We start from the raw sequence: 20,431 nt of genomic DNA on the forward strand, positions 1-20,431 counted from the left end.
CTGTGCATCGTAAAGGTTTCCTTTGACTGCACTGCGCACAAGGTGTGTGATGTCTGATAAACGCACGCCACCTGGTTTCCCGAAGTGAAACTCCTCTGGGAGTGCGTGGAATAAAGGTGAGCAAAGACGCAGGTGAACCCACCTTACATTGACGAAACCCAACCCGTTTCACATCAACAAAGCAATTCATCACGAGTCTAAAAGCGATGTTTGTCCACATACGCTCGACCGCTTTATTTCAAAACAGGGTGTGCATGATCCTTGAGTGTTTTTGTAAGATTTAAGATTTTTTTTAAGACTTAAAGTCAGCTCCCGAGGCCCCGCCCCCTGTAGGCTTACCCGGAGGTGAGCTGCTATATTAGACAGCTGAGCGCGCGCTCGGGATGTGAAGTGCTTTATCTTCAGCAGGTACAGCTCCTGTCACTCTCACACTCGGGATTGTGTTTGACAGCGCGCGTGGCTATTCTAGCGCATTTCTGGGGAACTTTTTTTCATCAGAGTGGCTTTTGCGCGTACAGTTAATACTGTCACAGAATGAAACTGGAAGTTTTCTGCGGGGGTCACTACGACTCCAAGCCCGTGGAGCTGTGCAGCGACGCCGAGGGCAGTGTCCCGTCGCCGATGTCCGCGGAGGACGAGCTGGGCTCGGATGGAGACTGCGTTGCGCACAGTCCCGCACCTGTTCCTTCGGATGCCGAGAGCAAAGCCAAGCCCTATACGCGGAGACCCAAGCCCCCGTACTCTTACATCGCTCTCATCGCCATGGCCATCCGGGACTCGGACTCAGGCCGTCTCACTTTGGCTGAAATCAATGACTACCTCATGAAAAAGTTCCCGTTTTTTAGAGGCACCTACACCGGCTGGAGGAACTCAGTGAGGCACAATCTGTCCCTGAACGACTGCTTTCTGAAGGTGCTGCGGGATCCCTCCAGGCCGTGGGGAAAGGACAACTACTGGATGCTGAACCCGCACAGCGAGTACACCTTCGCGGACGGAGTGTTTCGTCGGAGGAGAAAGCGTATCAACAAAAAATCCGGCAAGGAGCCAGAGGGGCCGAGCCAAGCTGCTGTAGGGGACACATGCAGGGACTCTATCGCGACGCCTCCTTCCAGCGTCAAGTTCACGAGCTCTTTCGCAATCGACAGCATCCTCAGCAGACCTTTCAGGAAAGAGGAACGCCCTGTTCACAAACCTGACACCTGGCAGGGGGGAGTGGACATGATGCCCTATGTCATGCGGGGCTCCTATGGGTCTCCCGAGAACCCTGCGATCAGCTGCCGTCACCAACGAGACTTTTTCCCTTTCCTGCCCCCATCCGAGTGCCTCTCGATCCCGCACACACCCGTGCCCGCGTACAGCCCGTTCAGGATTGAGTATTTGTTGTCATAATATTGCTGGTCTAGGGTGTGGGGAACTTCGGCACTTTCTGAGCACTTGTGACTTGACACAGACATTTTTGCAAAACACATTTCATCCGCTTGCATAAATCGCCTCTAGTTCCGGAAGTTTTTTTATGCAAAATGAAAAGGAGTGAAAAGACAAAGTTGTGAACTATTTAATAGACTATTTTTTTCTGTGCTACTGAACGGTTGTGTTGTTCTAAGTTGTTTTCAATGTATTTATTTGACTTTAAATGTGTTGAACCAGGCGCCTCAAAAGGTTCTTATGAAATATAAATTTGATACCTGTGTTTATTTCAGATTTGCTATTCAAGAGCTATTCGAGAGACAAACTCATTTCATGATGAAAGTGAGGTTCCTGCGTCAATCTCGTTAACTGGAATTAATGTTTACTATTTTACCTGCAGAATGCATGCACATTTTATATTGAATAATAAAACATGCTTTAAAATTGAACACGAATTGATTCCTATCAGTCAATGATTTTATCGCCATATGTTTTTAAAAAGATATTCTGTGAATTCTGTCATGTGTGCAAATAGTAGCCTACATTTTCACGAATCATCATAAAATGTTCATAAATGTAAAATATTATAATGTTTTCATACTTTTGTTTGTGTGTCCAAATAATTCCCAAATCCTTCAAACTTGTACAGTATATCTGTACAAGTGGGCACTTTGTGCGTGGCAATTTTGAGACTTTGGTGAAGGACAACAAAACAAGATAAATCAGCTTCATTTCGCGGCAGCAGTGAATATTAAATTAAAAATCAATATAAACCCCCGGTAGGATGCACGCTGGAAAAGTCCCAAACGAGCTGTCCGCGGTCCTGAAGATAAGATGACATGACTCAGATTTCAAGGCCAAGTATGATTTACCTACTAACATATTAAAAGCCATAACGCTTAATTTGTAAATCTGAATCTGTCCTCGTCTCTGCTTTAAAGGCTCTTCAACACTTTTCATCGTGTTCTTATTATTAGTAATAGCAGTAGTTTTGTTCTTCTTCTTAGTCTATTATTGTTAGTTTCACTCGTTTTGTTTTTTACTTTGTTTTGGGAAAATAGACACGCCTCAATAGATAGATATTCCATTTTCATAAAAAGCAGACCGTTTCAAAAGCTGGATTTGGGGAACTATGATATCAAATGCAGGATCAAATGGCGAATTAATAAGTTAAAGTAGTTGCCTAAAAAAGGTGAATATTAGCATTCGCGTGCGCAGGAGGATGGATAGCACACAAGTAGATAAAATGTCCATATATCTGTGTCCTTTATAGAGTAGAATAGAATCGTATTGTTATTGTCATTAAAACAACGAAAGTTAAGCAGCTCACAAGGTTTGGAAAAAATAGAAAAATATAAGAAAGTGAGTAATGTATACAATAGTTTGTGCAAAATAAAACAAAAACAAACAATATAGTGCTGTGACAATATATGTAGAGCTACATATCCATATGATATATAGAAATAATATATTTATGACATTTAACAGATAGATAGATAGATAGATAGATAGATAGATAGATAGATAGATAGATAGATAGATAGATAGATAGATAGATAGAGACTATTCACTGAGCACTAGATCCTATATACACTAAATAAATTAGTCACGAATGTCGTTATTAAAATAACTTAAATTGACATCATGTTATGTCTGCAACACTCATCAAACAACCACCTCCTGGCAAAGTTAAAAAAAAATCGACCTCAACTTCTATGTATTATGTTATATGACGTCAATGAGAAAGTCATTATAACCAATCACACTGACGAGGCCTGTTGCCATTAATGGCGTTTAAAGGGCTGGAGAGACTATACTGCAACCTACAGGATACAATGTAGGCCTACAATACCGGCTACTAGCCTAAACATAACGAGAATAAGGATTATTAAAATCAAAGGTCATTCACATGGTCAAATGATATTTGGCTATATTAAAATATTGTGGACTACATTTTAATTAGGCCTGATTCATATGTTTTCTTAAAAAAAGAAAACATATGTAGATGCAGGGAATATTAAAACCCACGTCAGCAATTCCCCAAAGAGTGTAATCTTTGTTATTATCATGCAGTTTATTTGTTTGATCGAAATTTAAACAATTGCTGAAGTTGTTGGGCTCGCGAGGGGGAGAAACATTCGTCATTCGTAGGCGCCTCGAGAACTCAGTGCTTTGTTTTATTCCTCGCTGAGTTTCCCCGAGAACGGACACAGATATATTTAGCAATTCAATATTTATATTTTCTGCCCAGAACTGCAAAATATCCGTCCCCCTGTCACGCGGAGAGTAAAAAACCTCTAATATCGACATCTCTGCCGTGCCAGTCGGCCTCAGAGACTCCTCGTCAGTTGGGCAGTTTTAGTGTAAAGGTCACGAACAACAGTAGAGGAATCCAGCAGTCTATGCAACAACGAGAGTCTCAGGCGTTAAACCTTCAAAGTCTTTCACGTATTTTTCTTTAGCACCGAGCACGGTTTCTCCAAGCCAAGCGCACATCCTGAACGCAGCAGGGACAGCGGGTTTGATGTTGCCGGGGATTTTTTTAGGGCGATTATTTTCTTTACCCTTATTGTTATGACGAGGGCTGATTTTATCTTCACATCCTTTTGTTGTCTTTGATAAAGATGTGAGGCTGCTTGTTTCTGCCTATGAGGCATGGTTGTGAAAATTGCCTTCGGAATCGCAGCATTAGTGCGCGTGTATTCGTGACGAAGCCATATGAAAAAAAAAAAATACAAATTGCAGCGTTGGGTTATTGTTTCAACTTTAAGAGGCTTTCACCAGAATATATTAGTTTACAGACAAGTAAATATACACACGGATATTTGTTTTAAATAATCATTTTTACGTGTAATGATAATAAAACAAAATTTGTTAATTATAGAACCGTCTACTTAATATAAAGCATGACATATGTTGTTGTTATTATAATAATAATTATTATTATGGTAGCCTACAACAGGGCTAAAGGTGCACCAGGGTAAAAGGTCCATTTGATTAGATTTTCCTCTAAACCACTAGATGGCACACAAACTTGCCGCTGCGCTTTCCAAAACATCGCTTTAAGATGCACGTGGAAATTTGTATGATCCTTGACGCAAAGTTTGATCTAATATATGATGTATTTTTTTAATTGTGTAGATATAAGTACCGCTAAAATCATTGAATGTATTTTGAGACAAATATCATGTTAATGATTTTGGTTTTGTTCAAGCTAATTAAAGCAACAGTCTTTTCAATAAAGAAAGAATATGTAAAAATATGGTATTTGGGGTAAAAAGCGCTCCTTCTGTCGGGGTGGAAGAAACAATAATTAACATGATCATAAACAGCTTGCTGGCTTTTCCATTTGTTGACGTGAGTTAGATTTATGCAAATGGTTTAGATATGGTTAGATTCAGATGATACATATAATTTATTAAGTTGGTCCACCATACATATAATCGCCATATTTAGGCTACAATTAGACTATCCTATTTTAAAAATATTATATGAATAATTTAATATAATACAAAAAACAATTTATTGTTACTTTTGTAAAGCTATATTAAATTATTATGGGATCTTCTTAAATGCTATCAGAATCCTTACTTTCCAAAATAATTTTGTTTATGTATTTTTTAAGCTAAGTATATTTTTACATACAAAGATATTTTAATGACAGTATATTTATTGAACAAAAACGAATTCTTTTATTTATCAAAATTGTTATCAAAATAAACAGAAAAAAGTACAAACTTTGCCAAAGAGATTTTTTTGAACAAGTATTAACTTAGACATTATTGAATTCAAATAGTTTTAGCTAAAGTGTATTTGTATCCTTTCTGAATCCCGTGTGTCCGTGGGTCAAAAGTTCAACTCGTGCATTTAAGATTCTTAAACAAACTAACAAACAACTTTTATGATTTATTTTCACACAAAATCATACATATATTTATTCTGCACTCTGATAATAGTGAAAAGCCCATTATTTCCTAAGGTGTGCCTTTAGCCACGTTGTACCCTATTATTACTGTTATTTTTATATTATAAATTGACAACGATTCTATTGAAAAATTATTAATTAAATCATTAAAATGAAGTCAAGCGACTTTTTTGTGTTTTTCTTTCACGCTAATCATGGATGTTGGAGTTTTTTTTCGTATGGCCAATTAAGCTCACTTTCCACAATTAATTAGTCGTCCTCTCAGGGGGGATGATCGGGGTCCGGGACGGTAAACTGACACTGCGCTGTGTGTGGTATCCGAGCACTGGCGCAGCGGCTGATGGAAAAAGCCTGCTTCCACTCATGTCAAAATCATTTATCCAGAACAGCCCTTTACAAGAACTTGTATACACTTGGAGAGGGACTTTTTTCGCCCACCCCCATCATGCTTAACTTGACGAGATGCTCAACCAGGTCACTGCCTTACGCGCTCACATTCTTCTCTCTTTGGCGAAGCAACGAACCTTTACTTCGCACGTTATCCGGCTGTTTTTTCGTTGGTCAAACGCTCGAGCAATACTCACAAGAAGTGCGTTCCTATTTCAACCTCCCATCTATTAGTGCCAGAACTCTCACCAAAACACGCCATTAATTACTGGAGGTCTGACAGCGTTCGCCCCGGTGTTTGGCGTGTGGCGCTGTTGATTGAAATGTCGGACTAGGCTTGATAAATGGCGTTATTGCGTGTATTTAGGTTGTCAGAGGGGAGGTGGGGAGTCTCTCCACTCGGACTCTGCACAGCCTCCTGCCAGACCGATAGCTGGAGGCATGCCAGACATGGAAAAGGGGTGGGTCTCCACAGTTTGAGGAGATTTCTTGGGAGGAATTTAGTGGGGATCTAGGGGGCAGAGAGAGATTTACGAATTGATAGGTGGTCGCGTTTTGTTTGGCTGCACGTCTTTGCGCCAGAGGACTCTGGAGCATTGAGTTTCCTTCTCTTAAAGGATTAGTCCTCACGATGGCCACCAAGAGACTAAGGAGGGGTCGCTATCCTGGCGACACACAGCTGGTGGCTTCAGCGAGGAGCGCGTCCTGCGAGCAGAGCACAGTTGTGGCGCACTGACCTCGGCCGCCTTAAAGAGGAGTCACTGCAGGCTTTTAACAGAGATTTTCTTGGAGTACCTATCGTTTTCTCTTTTCTTTTCTAGTCTGGGTGGGTTTGACTTATTTATTTTTTTAAAGACTGACCTGGCGTTTTACATCCATTCAGCAGCAAGGCTTTAGCAATGACGACGGAAAGCCCTCAGCAACAGCTTGACCCGCCGCCTCCCCTCAGATCCAGCCCGGCGTCCAGCGGCGCGATGCACTCGGCGCTTCAGAGCACACAAACGGCGCTGGAGAGCACGACTGCGACCGGCACCAAAGGCAAAAAGTCCAACTCGGGCATGAGACGCCCTGAAAAGCCACCTTATTCCTACATCGCTCTTATAGTCATGGCGATACAGAGCTCTCCGACCAAAAGGCTGACGCTGAGTGAAATTTATCAGTTCCTCCAGGCTCGCTTCCCGTTCTTTAGGGGTTCCTACCAGGGCTGGAAAAATTCGGTCAGACACAATTTGTCTCTCAACGAATGTTTCATTAAACTTCCCAAGGGCCTCGGGCGGCCGGGTAAAGGCCATTATTGGACGATCGACCCCGGGAGCGAGTTCATGTTCGAGGAGGGCTCTTTTCGACGCAGGCCCCGCGGTTTCCGAAGGAAGTGCCAGGCTCTCAAACCCATGTACCGCATGATGAACGGGATCGGCTTCGGGGCTTCAATGCTGCCGCAGAACTTTGACTTCCAGTCGCCCTCCTCGTCTCTGGCCTGCCACGCCAACGGCTATAACCTGGACATGATGACCAACGCGGTGCCTGGCGTTCACGCGGGTTACGATGGCCTCAGTGCAGGGCATCATGTCTCACACATGTCATCGAGTCCGGGCTCCACGTACATGACAGCGTGTCAAGTCGCTTCTAACGGCGAGTACGGTCCGGACAGCAGCAACAGCCCGCTTCACTCGCCCCCGGCGGCCATGAGCGGCTCTCTGGAGTGCCACTCGCCGTATGGAGCCGCCTCGGCACACTGGGCTTCATCAGGAGTGTCTCCTTACATTAAACAGCAGCCACTGACCTCCAGCAGCCCGACCTCCTCTGGATTACACTCGAGCATGCCTCCGTACGGCTCTCTGGAGCAAAGCTACCTGCATCACAACGGCAGAGACTCGGCCGACATCTCAGGTGAAGCGCCACTGCACACACGCTCGCTTTAATATACGCATATAAAGTTAATCAGGATGTATGTAGCCTACCTGCTGTTATTCTAAAATAAAATGTTTTAACGCTTACAGTTATCTTACAGTGTCATTGTTACATGTAGTAACTAGTAATCTAGTAATAATTATAAATTATGCATAATTACAAGCAACTAACCCAAATCCAAATCAAACCAAACATTAATGTAGGCCTACACTGTTAAAAAAAATGATGCCTTAATCTTTTTAGTAGAATCAACTTGGATGTGTAAGTAATTTAACTTAAATTACTTTTCAAACCGAGTTGAATCTAGTTTTAAATTATAAAAAAGTTCTTATTTCAGCAAAATCGTAACTTATTTTGATGAGTTATAGCAATGTAAAAACATGTCATAAATAATTGATCATATAGCTACATTTTACAGTGTAGTTACGTAAATGTATAATTACAATGTAACAAAGACACCTTAAAATAAAGTGTAACCAACTTGTTATTTTTTTCTTAGATAAATTCTCATTTAAAGAAAGCCTGACTAAATACCACACAATTTAAGCATGCAAATCAATCTTAAAATCATATTTGTAGGCCACAAAAGCAGCGAGTTTAAACAAGTTACTCAAGCCTATATTTTTTCTCGATGTAGGCCTATCAATGTAGCATTGCATATCGAAGAACTTCATCAGTGTTTATAAATAGGCTATACATTTGTATCACCAATTGTTGTTTCCGTTATAGCCTACCTATTCATCCATATTAATTTACAAAAATAATACAATATGATATTTGAAAAAGCCACGAATCACATATCATATGTAGCCCACCGTTCAATCATTCTTGTTTTATTTCCTCAAAGTAGGAAAAGTTGCTTATGAGTAAATTATTTTCAGAGGCCTAAGAAGTTTTAGCTTACGTGTTCCTGGTCCGATGTTATGAATTAAAGTTTGTGCGTGGTAATTAAGAAGTGGATTTTCCTGCAATTTTGTTTAGGAGAAACAGTCTAATTAGGAAAATAGCAAATGTCTGAAGGCCTCATTTTTTCCCGTTCATTTCTTAAGGTTACGAAAACAATGCCGCCTTTGCCAGTGGATTGGTAATGAAATCCCACTCTTTAAAAAAAATGTTCCTAAAGGAGGTTTTCTAGAATGCAATAGAAGAATCATTCTGGGTTCCACAGAGAATCTTTCAGTGATCAGTTCTTAAGAAAGGACGAATTTTCTTTAGAGCGAAGCCTATTGAAAAAAAATCTAAATAACCTGTTTCCACTGTAAATATTCTTTTGTGGAATGGAAATGTTCCAATAATGTTTTTCATGGAACCATCAATGCCAGTAAAGAACCTTTATTTTTAAAACTAAAGAGGTAATAGATTCGGACTGTATTATATGCGCTGCTTCGGTTCAGGTGACCGAAAAATATGTTTTTAAAAATGTTAATGATAAGAACATTAATTTATAAAATTCGAATAATGCATTGAAACGAACAAAAGAGGGAATTGGATGTTGATTGAACAGCAATTTAATATTATTTTAATGTTAAATAATATTATTATTAATTTACAAATATTTATAATAAAAAAAAACCATTGCCATTGTTCTTTAAAGACTGAAATGGCGTTGAAATGACTATAGAATATAGAATCTTGTGTGTGGATAAAAAGTCTTCTAAACATAAAAAAAAAGATATTCAATTGCTGTAAACTGACAGTGTGATAGAAAGCATGCACTTCTAAGAAGATTGCAAGCCTACTTTCGTTGGCGATATTATATATTAATAATTGTCTTTGATTTTCGTCAGTAGGAATGTCTCGATACCAAAGCCACTCATCGCCAGTCTGTGACAGAAAAGACTTTGTGCTGAACTTCAACGGCATCACATCGTTTCATCCCTCCAGCAGTGGATCCTATTATCACCATCAGCTGCATCATCACCAGGGAGTCTGTCAAGATGTCAAGCCATGCGTTATGTAATTTAAAATCATAAATCCTCACGTACGGACTGAGCTCGGAAATGACGAGATTGCGTGTGTGTGTGTCGACGAAGAACAAATGATCTCACTGAGAGAAACCATGAAGGAAGAAATGAACTGATCGGAACTGAGGACTCCAGAGGGAGTGGTGGGAAGTTTATGAAATATATACTATCTTGGAAAAAACTCGAAACTTCTGCAAAAAAGGAGATATGAAAATCGGGTTTATCCCAGCCCATAATCAATAGCCAAGTCTTTTGTATGAATTGAGCACATTTGCAATGAGGATGAGAGGGGAATATGTTCAATAACTGAGCATAATAAAGTCGTAGTAAAATGAACCCTAGTTATTTTAGATGCACTCAGCAACACCGCGCGCGAAATACAGAATTGACAGAATTCAGTGGAGTGGGATTTGATACGTGTCACAAACCCACTTCAACACAAATCATCTTATTTTGTCTAAATCGTATGTGTGTTTCTTTTCCCACCTCTTATATGTCCAGGGGTGAAATGTGTGGATCTGTGGGTAATTTCTTGTGTAAAAGGAAAGAGGCCTACGGAAACCTTCATAGAATAATAATGATTGCACTTTTAGTAGTTTAACAAGTTGACAAAACAGTTATGTACATTACAATAAAACGATGTATTCTCAAAATCAGTAAGTGTATTTATTCATGTATTGCTTAATATTTAAATGAGTTATTTGTTTGTCTGGATAAAAAAAAAAAACCGCAAAAATATTTGAAACAGCAATATTTTTTCATTGTATTTATTTATGCAATTGCCTTTAAAAGTACATTTTATAAATAAAAACAACTGGCTTCTTCACAATGAAATACGCACTTCAGGAGAAAAGAAAACGTCCTTCTTGGATTGTTGTAAAAATAAACATGTAAAAACGGATACAGTAGAGATAATAAACGATGAAACTGGGTTACGACAGTTAAGACAACATAACTCTGACAAACAAAGAAGTTACACTTTCCAAATTATGACCAATATAATCACAGTCATTTTGTTAAACTCGATCGAAGGCGCATTCTAAATGAAGCATATACAAATTATACATAAAACAGATAAAAGCAAATTTCTCAAATTCGATCTCAATAAACTTAAGCACGGAATGTTAGTGCAAAAAAAAAAAATCAATAACAATCAAATAAAAGCCAGGGGCAAATCTTATAGCTGAATTTGATTATTAATGATCAACGAGAAGAACGAATAGAGAGAGTGGAAAGCGTGTGAAGGTTTTCTCTGCTCATGTGTTGGCTTACTCGCAGAACTTTTAAAAGTTAAACGGTGCAATGTCGCCATCTACTGTTATATCAAAGACTGGGTAAAGTCATAATTCATAATAATGTGTAATCTTTAAAGTATGTTTCAGCCTTATTAGAAAATGTTTAGTATGTATATTAAAGCATAACTTTATGTAGGCCTACATTCTTTCTTTTTTTCTCTCAAAATCATACACAACTAAAACGAAACTTTTTCTAATATTAAAAAAATGCTCCTCTCTGATCGAAAACCCCAATCAATAGCCTATAATTCTTTGTCAAATAATAACACTTCAGTCGTCCAACCCTATTCTTTTTTTTTTTATAGGTAAATATAATTACTGTCCTATAAATGTACATTTACTTAGTACCTACTGCAACAAACGTTCATGTCTTAGGATATACAACTCTTAAAAAGTACACTACTTTGCGGTAAACTAAAATAATTTAACAGGCGCTAGGATATTTTTTCCAAATAATTCTTTAATATTACGTACAATTTTACTTTTTTTAAAAGTGCATGAATTTAAAGCCTAACATATACTGTAGCCTAAGCACATTCAAACAGAATACTTATTTTGATCATTCACACTTTTATAGCAATGCGTTCTAAAATAAATAAATAAAGCGCGCTAAAGAATAACGCAAGTTTTCTAAGCGAAAAACTTTAGAACGCGTTAGTAAAACTTGCTTAACTTTCATTTTGAATCGGCTTTAATGTCCTTACTAGTATTCAAAAGTAGCCCATATAGGCTACACCGTGTCTGCTGATCTGCATGTCAATTCATTACAAATTATAATTCAGTTGATGGAAATAGCCGTTCAATGACGCAATGAGCTTGAATAAACAACAGAGCTAATAGTTAGTAGCCTTGATTAGCTTGTTCAGGTGTGTTTTGTTATAGTTGGAGTTAAATTTCGCCGGATAGTGGACGTCGAGGGCCAGAGTTGGGAATCGGGCTGTTTTCTGCAGTTGTCATGTTAATTTCAGTTGATCCGAGTGAATCCGAGTGAACACTGTTGCTAAAGAGTTACGGACGCGCCACAGTGGACACTCATTGAAAAGTTGGGTGGTTCTTCAACTACAGGCACTTTTGGCCTTGTGAACTTGAGGGGGAAAAAAGTGTTCAAATCAAAATTGTCACAGTCTAACAGTTAAATATAACTAGTCTAGTTCAATGATCCATAAGAGAACGCACGTACATTATAAGACAAATTGGTGTTTTTTGACATATTTTCCGATCCGCACTGAACAAATGTCATTTCCATCACATGTAAATATTTGATTATTATTTTAAAATATTATGATGTAGATCATTTCTTAACAGTGTAACACCACTTTTACACATAGTATTACCAGTTTATACCTATATTGCAATTACCTTAGATTTAAAGTTAATTAATTGTCATGAGGCCCAAACACAAATCTTACATCCACCACAACCTGAAATATAATATTGGATTGGTTAGATACATTTAAGAAAAATAACTACTTGTGTTATTACATGAAGTGTACCATTATCCCATAAACTATGCAGAAGTTTTTAATGAGTGATTAGAATTTTGTAAATATTTTTAAAAAAAGTTATGAGGGGGTGGAAATGACAATTAATAGACGTCCATGTAAAAAAACAGAAGACATTTATTTGAAACTTTCTGAAGCAGACAATTCCATTTAACAAATCATTAATCTCATCAGTCATTAGTTTGTTTGGTTCTGTTTTGGTATAGGACTGAGACCTTTCTGCAGTTGACTTCCGCTGCATCTTAAAAATAGATGAAAAGGCATTTCAACAAATATATATTTGAATAAATACATTAGCATTGTACATTTCAATAAATGTAGCCACACAATGTATGAATTGCACCTTGTAAGCATAAATGTCATTTCCACCTCACCTTTGTCATTTCCACCCAAGAAGGAATGTGTTGGAAATGATGGTGGTGGAAATGACAATCCTGCAGTAGCCTATTTTGTAAAAAAAATCCAAGCTAGTATTACAGATTAGCTAATAATTGGTAGCTAGCATTGCATGCATGCAAAAACACATATTTTTGTTAAAAAAAATCGATTTATTTACAAACTCAATTGATGTTACGCCATGTTTGGAAACGACATACAATAAAAATATTTTCATTTCAAGCAATATTTACCTTGAGTTTTCTTCTCCAAGTTGGTGAAGAAATTAAAAATCTCCTCCATGTCAGACATGTGCTGTGATGTCATTGTTCATCTCCATAGAAACTACCCAAACAATCTTTCAAAAAACCTTTTTAAAAGGGACATTACAGCAATACTGTAGGACAACTACATTTTGTATATAAATTCACATTAATAGTTGTCTGACCTTAAATACCACAATTAGGTTTTGATTATTTTACTGATACTGTATACAGTCATATAAAATAAAAAACAGATAAATAATTTTTTTACACTTCTTTTTCATTATTGAAGATCAGAAGTCTGGGTGTGAGACAAGCACAAAACAGCAATATTTGCATCTATAATGATGTTTAAAAAGGTGAAAACATCATTGTAGACTACCGGTAAAAAGTTCCTAAAGTACTTTCATTGTAAAGTTAACTATGAAAGTGTGAATTTTTCAAAATTAAATGTTTTTTTTTTTTTTAAATAAAATATGATCTAAGGACATGAAAGTGCCCATAGTCTAAGAATTGCCCAGGTGTTCTTTATCACGTTTAAAGAGGACAGGACAATGTCTTATGTAACTCGTCTCACCTGCCAACTGTTTCTGCTGAAATATCGCCATCTTCGGACAAAGTTATTTCCTCCACACACACCTACAAATATGACTAAATAAACGATCAAACCGGTAGACTAATGTGAAGCTCCCCGAAATACAGGATAAAGACTAATTAATGCAGTGAATTAAGACTGTGATTGTGTGTGATGAGCATTTGCTGTGTAAAAAAACAACAACAACAACAAAAACATAGAAATAGCCTATGTGACTGTTGTTCCCTTACGAAAACGAACCATGGTTTCAGTGGCCTATAATATACCGTACCTGTCATTACAAAAGGTGTTTTCGTCAATTGCCCTTTCCACGTGGCTCTCTGACCGAATGGTGAATGTTTCAGGCCTTTGCCTCAGTTACTGTACTTGTTGAATCTGCGGGCTGACAGCTCCACCTACTGGCCGGAACAGGTATACGTAGTTACAATCTGGCGCCTGCAGCTGAGAGCCCAGACTCATCAATAAACTATTATTATAATTAATAAAAATTAGCCTATAATATTTCGGGGTCATGACCCCGGTAACTGGTTTTAATACAATTCAGCAAAAATCACACTAAGAAAAATAAATGGAATATTGTATTATATATTAAATATTGCAAACAGGTCAAAACAATATTAAAAATGACTTTACAAAGACATGTAAGTATAACATACAAAAATAAAACAAACTAGATATGAGGACATAAAAAATATTTATTTGGAAAATATATTTTTTAACATTTTCTAATTATATTTACAGACGCCATGAAATCAAAATTGACAGTTCTTATTTTATTACAGAATGTGGCAGTGTTTATGATCCACATCATCATTTTTAAAAAAATTTTTTTTATCAATGTACACTCCTAATCTTCAATCAAAAACCTCTTTGTGAACCTCCCCTCTCAAACACTATAGGGCTGTGTTTGAAATCGGCCCCTCATTCACTATTCCCTACATTGGTCCACTAATATAGTTCACTTGAAGGAGTGAAAGAAAACAAGTGAGTGAATTCGGACACTGAGTATGCCGGAAGGGCTGACGCTTTTGTATAGTTTGTGTTTGCTGTTTAATATTTATTTGAAACTAAGGAAACTGGCAGCTGCACTAGTAAGATTAAACTACTTATCTTAAACTCTGCCAAGGAAACTATGTATAAACCTTAATTAAACAATTTAATAATCAATTAGAAAGGAATATATGCCTATCTGTATGATATTGGGTCATTCCTGGTATTCTGTGCATTTATGGCCATCATAAAATAGATAATCAAACTCAGTTTTTATAATGCATTGTTGTGTAGTCATGATAAGGTGATGTAAAACATTTGAAAAATGATTTTGGTCAAGCTCAGGGTAAATAAATGTAACCATTTATTAAACAAAATAAATGAAATGGAAGATCAAAAATGTCCACCCTGTAAGGGACAAATGTGACCCTGGATGACAAAACCAGTCATATGGGTCATTTTTTTTGGAAATTGAGATTTATACATCACATGAAAGCTGAATAAATAAGCTTTCCATTGATGTATGGTTTGTTAGGATTCGCGACTGTGCTGTATTCACTCACAAAAATAAATGCTTTATACATTTACGGTAGGAAATTTACAAAATATCTTCATGGAACATGATCTTTACTTAATATCCTAATGATTTTTGGAATAAAAGAAAAATTGATAATTTTGACCCATACAATGTATAGTTGGCTATTCCCACAAATATACCCGTGCTACTTAAGACTGGTTTTGTGATCCAGGGTCACAAATGAACAACATTTCAAATAATTATGATTATAATGTATGATGTAAATTTGACCCATTAAAGCATATGAGTTAATAAATGATCAGAAAATATAAATTTGTATTGTTTAAATATTGTATAAATATAGTGTCTATATAAATATTTGAATTGTACTTTCTCGCAAACGCATCATTTTACATTTTTCCTTTTTAAATACAAATGCCTAAAAGGCATTTTTGTGTGCAATATTGATGCACCAGTAAAATTAAAATAATTATTAATATGTTCATTTTATGAGAATATTGTAAAAAAAAAAAAAAAAAAGGAAAAAAAGATGCTTAACAGGGTGGACAACAGTACCAGGTGACCCTTTTACGCTGTAGCCACATTGGAGCAGCGGTTTGGAAAACGGATGGCTGATTCAGCAGAGGGCGCCATCTTCTGGTCAGATGCGGGACTTCATTCGGCGTGTGACTCTCACAGTGCATTATGGGTATTCTTTAGCCATTTGGGTTACATAGGTTGTACATTATTATTGTAGTGCCTTGTGGGATTGAATGAGTGCACTTGATAACGTCCACTATAGTTTTTGCAAGAAAAATATCCATATTTAAAACTTTATAAACGGTAACGGCCGCACGCGAGTCAGTTGCGACGGAAGAGTGACCTCTGAACGTATTGTTCTCGATTGCCTCTGGCCTTTCTTAGGACAATTAAAGGATGTAAGATGTATGTGGCATTAATTAATTAATTTATCCAAGTGTTTACACAAAGCAAAAAAAAAAAATAATGTTTTAATTGCTGGTCTCAAATGAACCCGACAATCTATAGATGTGTTTTAATTTCTAAAGCTAAATAAATCTGGAGGCTGGTATATTCTGCGTGTTAATGCCAACATGTGATATTGATATTAGATATTGATAGAGCCTTATTTAAGTTTATTTTGAAAAACAGGACTGAATATGTAAAAAGAAAAAAGATTTTTCAAACGATTGTCAGCTCTTGATCTCAGTATAATTCTTTTTTTAAAATCAATTGGATAAAACATTGTTTGGCCCAGGATAATTCTAATGGTTTTTATAAATGTTTATAAATGCTGCTATCATATCTTCCCATTAAACTGTCAAATTTTCTTAAGCCATTGCTAGAAGCTTGGAAATTAGCCTTTAAACATAATTTCTCTCCACACTCATATTCTCTAAGTACTCATATTTTATCTAAGTACAAGACTATATTTAAAAAAAGAATGGTTTGATAAGGGAATTGATTTGTTTTAGATTTGCTAAATAGTAATGAGTTTCAAATTTCTCAACAATTTACTTCCTTCTCTGGCAGTATATAGAGATAACCATTTGCTTGTGAAAACACATCTCTATTGTATTATTTATTTATTGGAGGTATTAATATTTTGGATAAGAAATGTAATAATTTTCATATTAAAAGTGTCTCACTCAAGATCCTAGTTGTTACCCAAAAGCACTTATAATATGGTCAGAGAGAAATACATTTTTATTGCGTAATTGCGTAATAAATACGTTCGTTTCAAAATATTGCATCGATATTATCCTTGCAATGCTTTTCTTAATAAAAACAAAGAAGAAATCTCACCACAATGCTCTACTTGCAACCTTGAACCTCAAACTCTCACACATTTAGTAACTGTAACTATTCTGCAGACTTTTGGAAACAGTTATCTATGATGATTTTTGATATATTTTACAAACGAGTTGCAATAGATGACATATGGTCCTTTTCTTAGACTGTTATAATTGACAACACATTAAAGTACAATTCTCCTTGGGAAGTTTAATTTACATATAGCTAAGTTAGTGTATTTGAGTTTATTTATTTTTTGTAAAGATTTTTGAATGCAAATACAAGAAATAAGAAAAAAAATCCCTTAGTCTAAATAAAAGTTATTTGCAGAATCTAATGCTTTACATTGTGAGAAATATTTCTTTTTCCGTTTTCTGAAAACATGTGTATGAATATATAAAAAGATCTGCTACATGTACCCCCCATGTCTGTTAATTGTTAAATGGTTTTTGTACGTTCCTTAAAAAAATATAAACCATTCCATATGCAGAATGCAAAAAATGATGGTTTATTGTTACTAAGGGATGGCTTTAAATAAATCAATAAAAAGCAATCTTATTGTGGGAATGCCCAACTTCCTTTGATCCATTCACCAATTCTCAAAGGATGAAATCCATTTTTTTCTCATTCCAGAAGTAATTTTCACTAGAATGTGTCACTATAGGTAACTTTACTTTAATACTTTTAATATTTTCATTTTCACAAAATGAAAGTAGAGTTCGAGGTAACACTTTATTTCGATAGTCCACTTTAGACATTCAACTAACTATAAGTAACTTTGCAACTACATATCAACTAACTGTCATTAGAGTATTAGTAGACTGTCTGCTTAATATCTGCTAATTCTACTGACTATAAGTAACTTGACTACAAGTCAATGTATTCTCCTAATCTGAACCCTAACACCTAACCATAACCTAACAGTCTACTGACAGTCTACTACAGCCTACTAATACTGTAATGACATGTAGTTGACATGTAGTTGAAAAGTTACTTATAGTTAGTAGAATGTCTAAAGTGACTATCAAAATAAAGTGTAACCGAGTTGAACAATGTAGCTTGCAGCTCCCTCTGTTGGTGAAATGAATGTACGATTGCTCTGGTTAGCAGCAATCTATTTTGGTCTGGCTTTTTCCCCCCTCTTCAGCTTTTGGTGTTCCCTTTCCCAGAAAAAGTGTACAGAACCGAGTCTTACCAAATCATTTTTCTTAACCCTCTGTGCAGTACCCTCAGACAGTGCCGGAGTGGGCCCGTTTTTAGCCCGGTAGTTTAAAGGGGAACTTGGCAACTCTAGCCAGTTCTTCGCTGATTTTCACTTTTGTTGTCACATATTGTCTCAACGAGCTCCCCCTACAGCTGTGGGGCGTATATTTCACAACACTGTCGTAAAAAAACTCACTTGCAGCCCCTCCCCCCCTTTCAACCGCTTGTTACTAGCGAATTTGTTACTATCTGAGCTGGCCAACTTTATCGTGTGGAGCTATGTCTACCGAGGTGGGTAATACATCATACACATTGATACACATCATACACATTGTGTGTTTATGTCGAATTGCCGTAAAGCAGTTTGTGTTTCTCGCTCGTTCTCGCTTCTCACAAGACTTCCTATTTCCAATTTACCGGGACGTTAGTCCCCATGTTGCAAGGTTTGTTTTCCGCCTGGGAACGTTGGGGGGAGCGGGGAAAGTCACCATTCTCACCAGAACAGGTTATTTAACCATTCAAATGAATTCTAAATGGTTTTATTAAGTTGAAATAATTGCTACGTTCCCCTTTAATGTCCAAGACAAGCCAAATTTAGATGTGATTTAATCTCCGCAAAATCTGGAAGTACACAGCAAAATTGACAGTGTTAATTCAACCCTAGTAGAGTTAAAATCAACAGGTTCAACACTGTGCACCTATGCACACGTGCCACGGTGGAGAGGGGAGGGGGAGGGGGACGGGGGAGGGGGAGGGGGCATAGGACGAGGTTAGTCTGCGACATCATCCTTACCTGTGGGGTTCTGCACAATATTGCGCAGAGCAACGGGTTGCTATTTGATGTTCCGATGCAGCCAGAAGAACCTATTCCCAGAGAGCCGTGGCCAGCACAGCCCCAAATGAGGGCCCTACAAAGGAGACAGGACCTCATTCATCGCTTCTAAAATACAATTCGTTATGTTTGGCAAGTATGCTATTCAATAAGGAAAAGAACACGCACGATTTATTTATTTATGTGATGTATGTTTCAGGTTCTCATTTATCTCTTTCAGTGTATCGTTTATAGCTAGAAGTGAGCGATTAATCTCAGCAATTGACTGACATATTTCTGTTTGGTTCTCCAGGACCTCTGCTGTCAAAACCCAGGGTCGTGGTGTTGGGCCAGCTCGGGGGTGGAGGACACGTGCACTCCGTCACAGGTTTCCTGGCTTTGTGGGTCTGGCTCCAGGCCGGTTTGAGTGTATGGGGGCTGAACAGCACTTGTGCTTGGCTCTGACTGATCTGAAAGAAAGAAAAAAAAAGAAAAAATTGCGTCTTTGTCATTGATATAGGCAGTCACAGTTGAAGAGTAGTCTAATTATTTTTATTTTTTACCTTTATCCTGCTCGTGTCACGATACGGTGGTAGGAGCGAGGACTCAAATGCAGGTTAGGGTTTCATTTCTTTATTAAATGATAAAATATAAACAAACACTACAGAGCCGAAAAGACTTGACTGGACTTGACGTGACTGGATTGGACTGGACGCAGGGAAAATATAAAGGGTATCAACATGACATGTCAACAATTTGGCAACATACACAGACATACCATGACCAACAATGACGATCCAGCCCAGGACGGCAAACACATGGAGAAGAAATAGGGAAGCAGCAAGGCAGGTACGGGTGAGCAGGTGGGACAAATAATTAAATCAGAAGCAAACGAGGCAGGTAACGAGGGAGAGCAGGTGGGAAAAACTAACTAATAAACAGATATCAACATGGACACAATAGACACCCGAGCACATAGCACAGGGAAACAGGCAGTAAGCCATGTGCTTGCACCAAACAGACAAAACACACCTAAACAGAAGGGCGCATGGTGGCACTTACAAGAAGACAAGACACAAGCAGTGTCAGAGCTCTGTCACCAAACCAAGAATAAACAGACCGAAGTGACAGAACCCTGACAGCTCGGACACCTGTGCGTCTGTGTCTCCTCCGCTATTTATCCCCGATACTGAAGCAGACCCAATGAGCGCGGCTATGCGCTCTTCAGTGGCAGTCAAAACAAGGCTGGGGTCTGGCTGCCCTCCTCCAGTCTGCGTGGTGTTACACTTTAGGGCTACAACGCGCTTTTTGGTGGCGAGCTTCAAGTCAGACCATTTTTTCTTCACCTAAATGAAAAATGGGATAAAACCATTGTCAGTCTACTATTAGACTGGGGTAAAAAATTATAACATGAGTTGACATTCACTTGTTAAAATAAGTCAAACAATTTAACATTCAACTCCCTTTTAAAAGT

The 20,431-nt window shown here is 37.6% G+C and overlaps 2 protein-coding genes across 2 annotated transcripts; both read left to right on the top strand.

Annotated features, from left to right (window-relative positions):
- Positions 1–211: 211 nt before the first annotated feature.
- On the top strand, positions 212–1,856 carry foxq1a (forkhead box Q1a). The gene has a single exon (XM_077242038.1). It carries the CDS (start codon positions 535–537, stop codon positions 1,387–1,389), a length of 855 nt encoding a protein of 284 aa, XP_077098153.1. The 5' UTR covers positions 212–534; the 3' UTR covers positions 1,390–1,856.
- A 3,858-nt stretch (positions 1,857–5,714) lies between these two features.
- foxf2a (forkhead box F2a) lies at positions 5,715–10,247 on the top strand. Its single transcript, XM_077242039.1, has 2 exons — positions 5,715–7,609; positions 9,421–10,247. The coding sequence occupies exons 1-2, from the start codon at positions 6,619–6,621 to the stop codon at positions 9,588–9,590; spliced, it is 1,161 nt and encodes a 386-aa protein (XP_077098154.1). The 5' UTR covers positions 5,715–6,618; the 3' UTR covers positions 9,591–10,247.
- Positions 10,248–20,431: the final 10,184 nt, after the last annotated feature.

Source organism: Siphateles boraxobius, unplaced genomic scaffold (assembly GCF_051911475.1).
Source record: "Siphateles boraxobius isolate OS27281-9 unplaced genomic scaffold, OSU_SipBor_1 25, whole genome shotgun sequence".
Taxonomy (NCBI): Eukaryota; Metazoa; Chordata; class Actinopteri; order Cypriniformes; family Leuciscidae; genus Siphateles; species Siphateles boraxobius.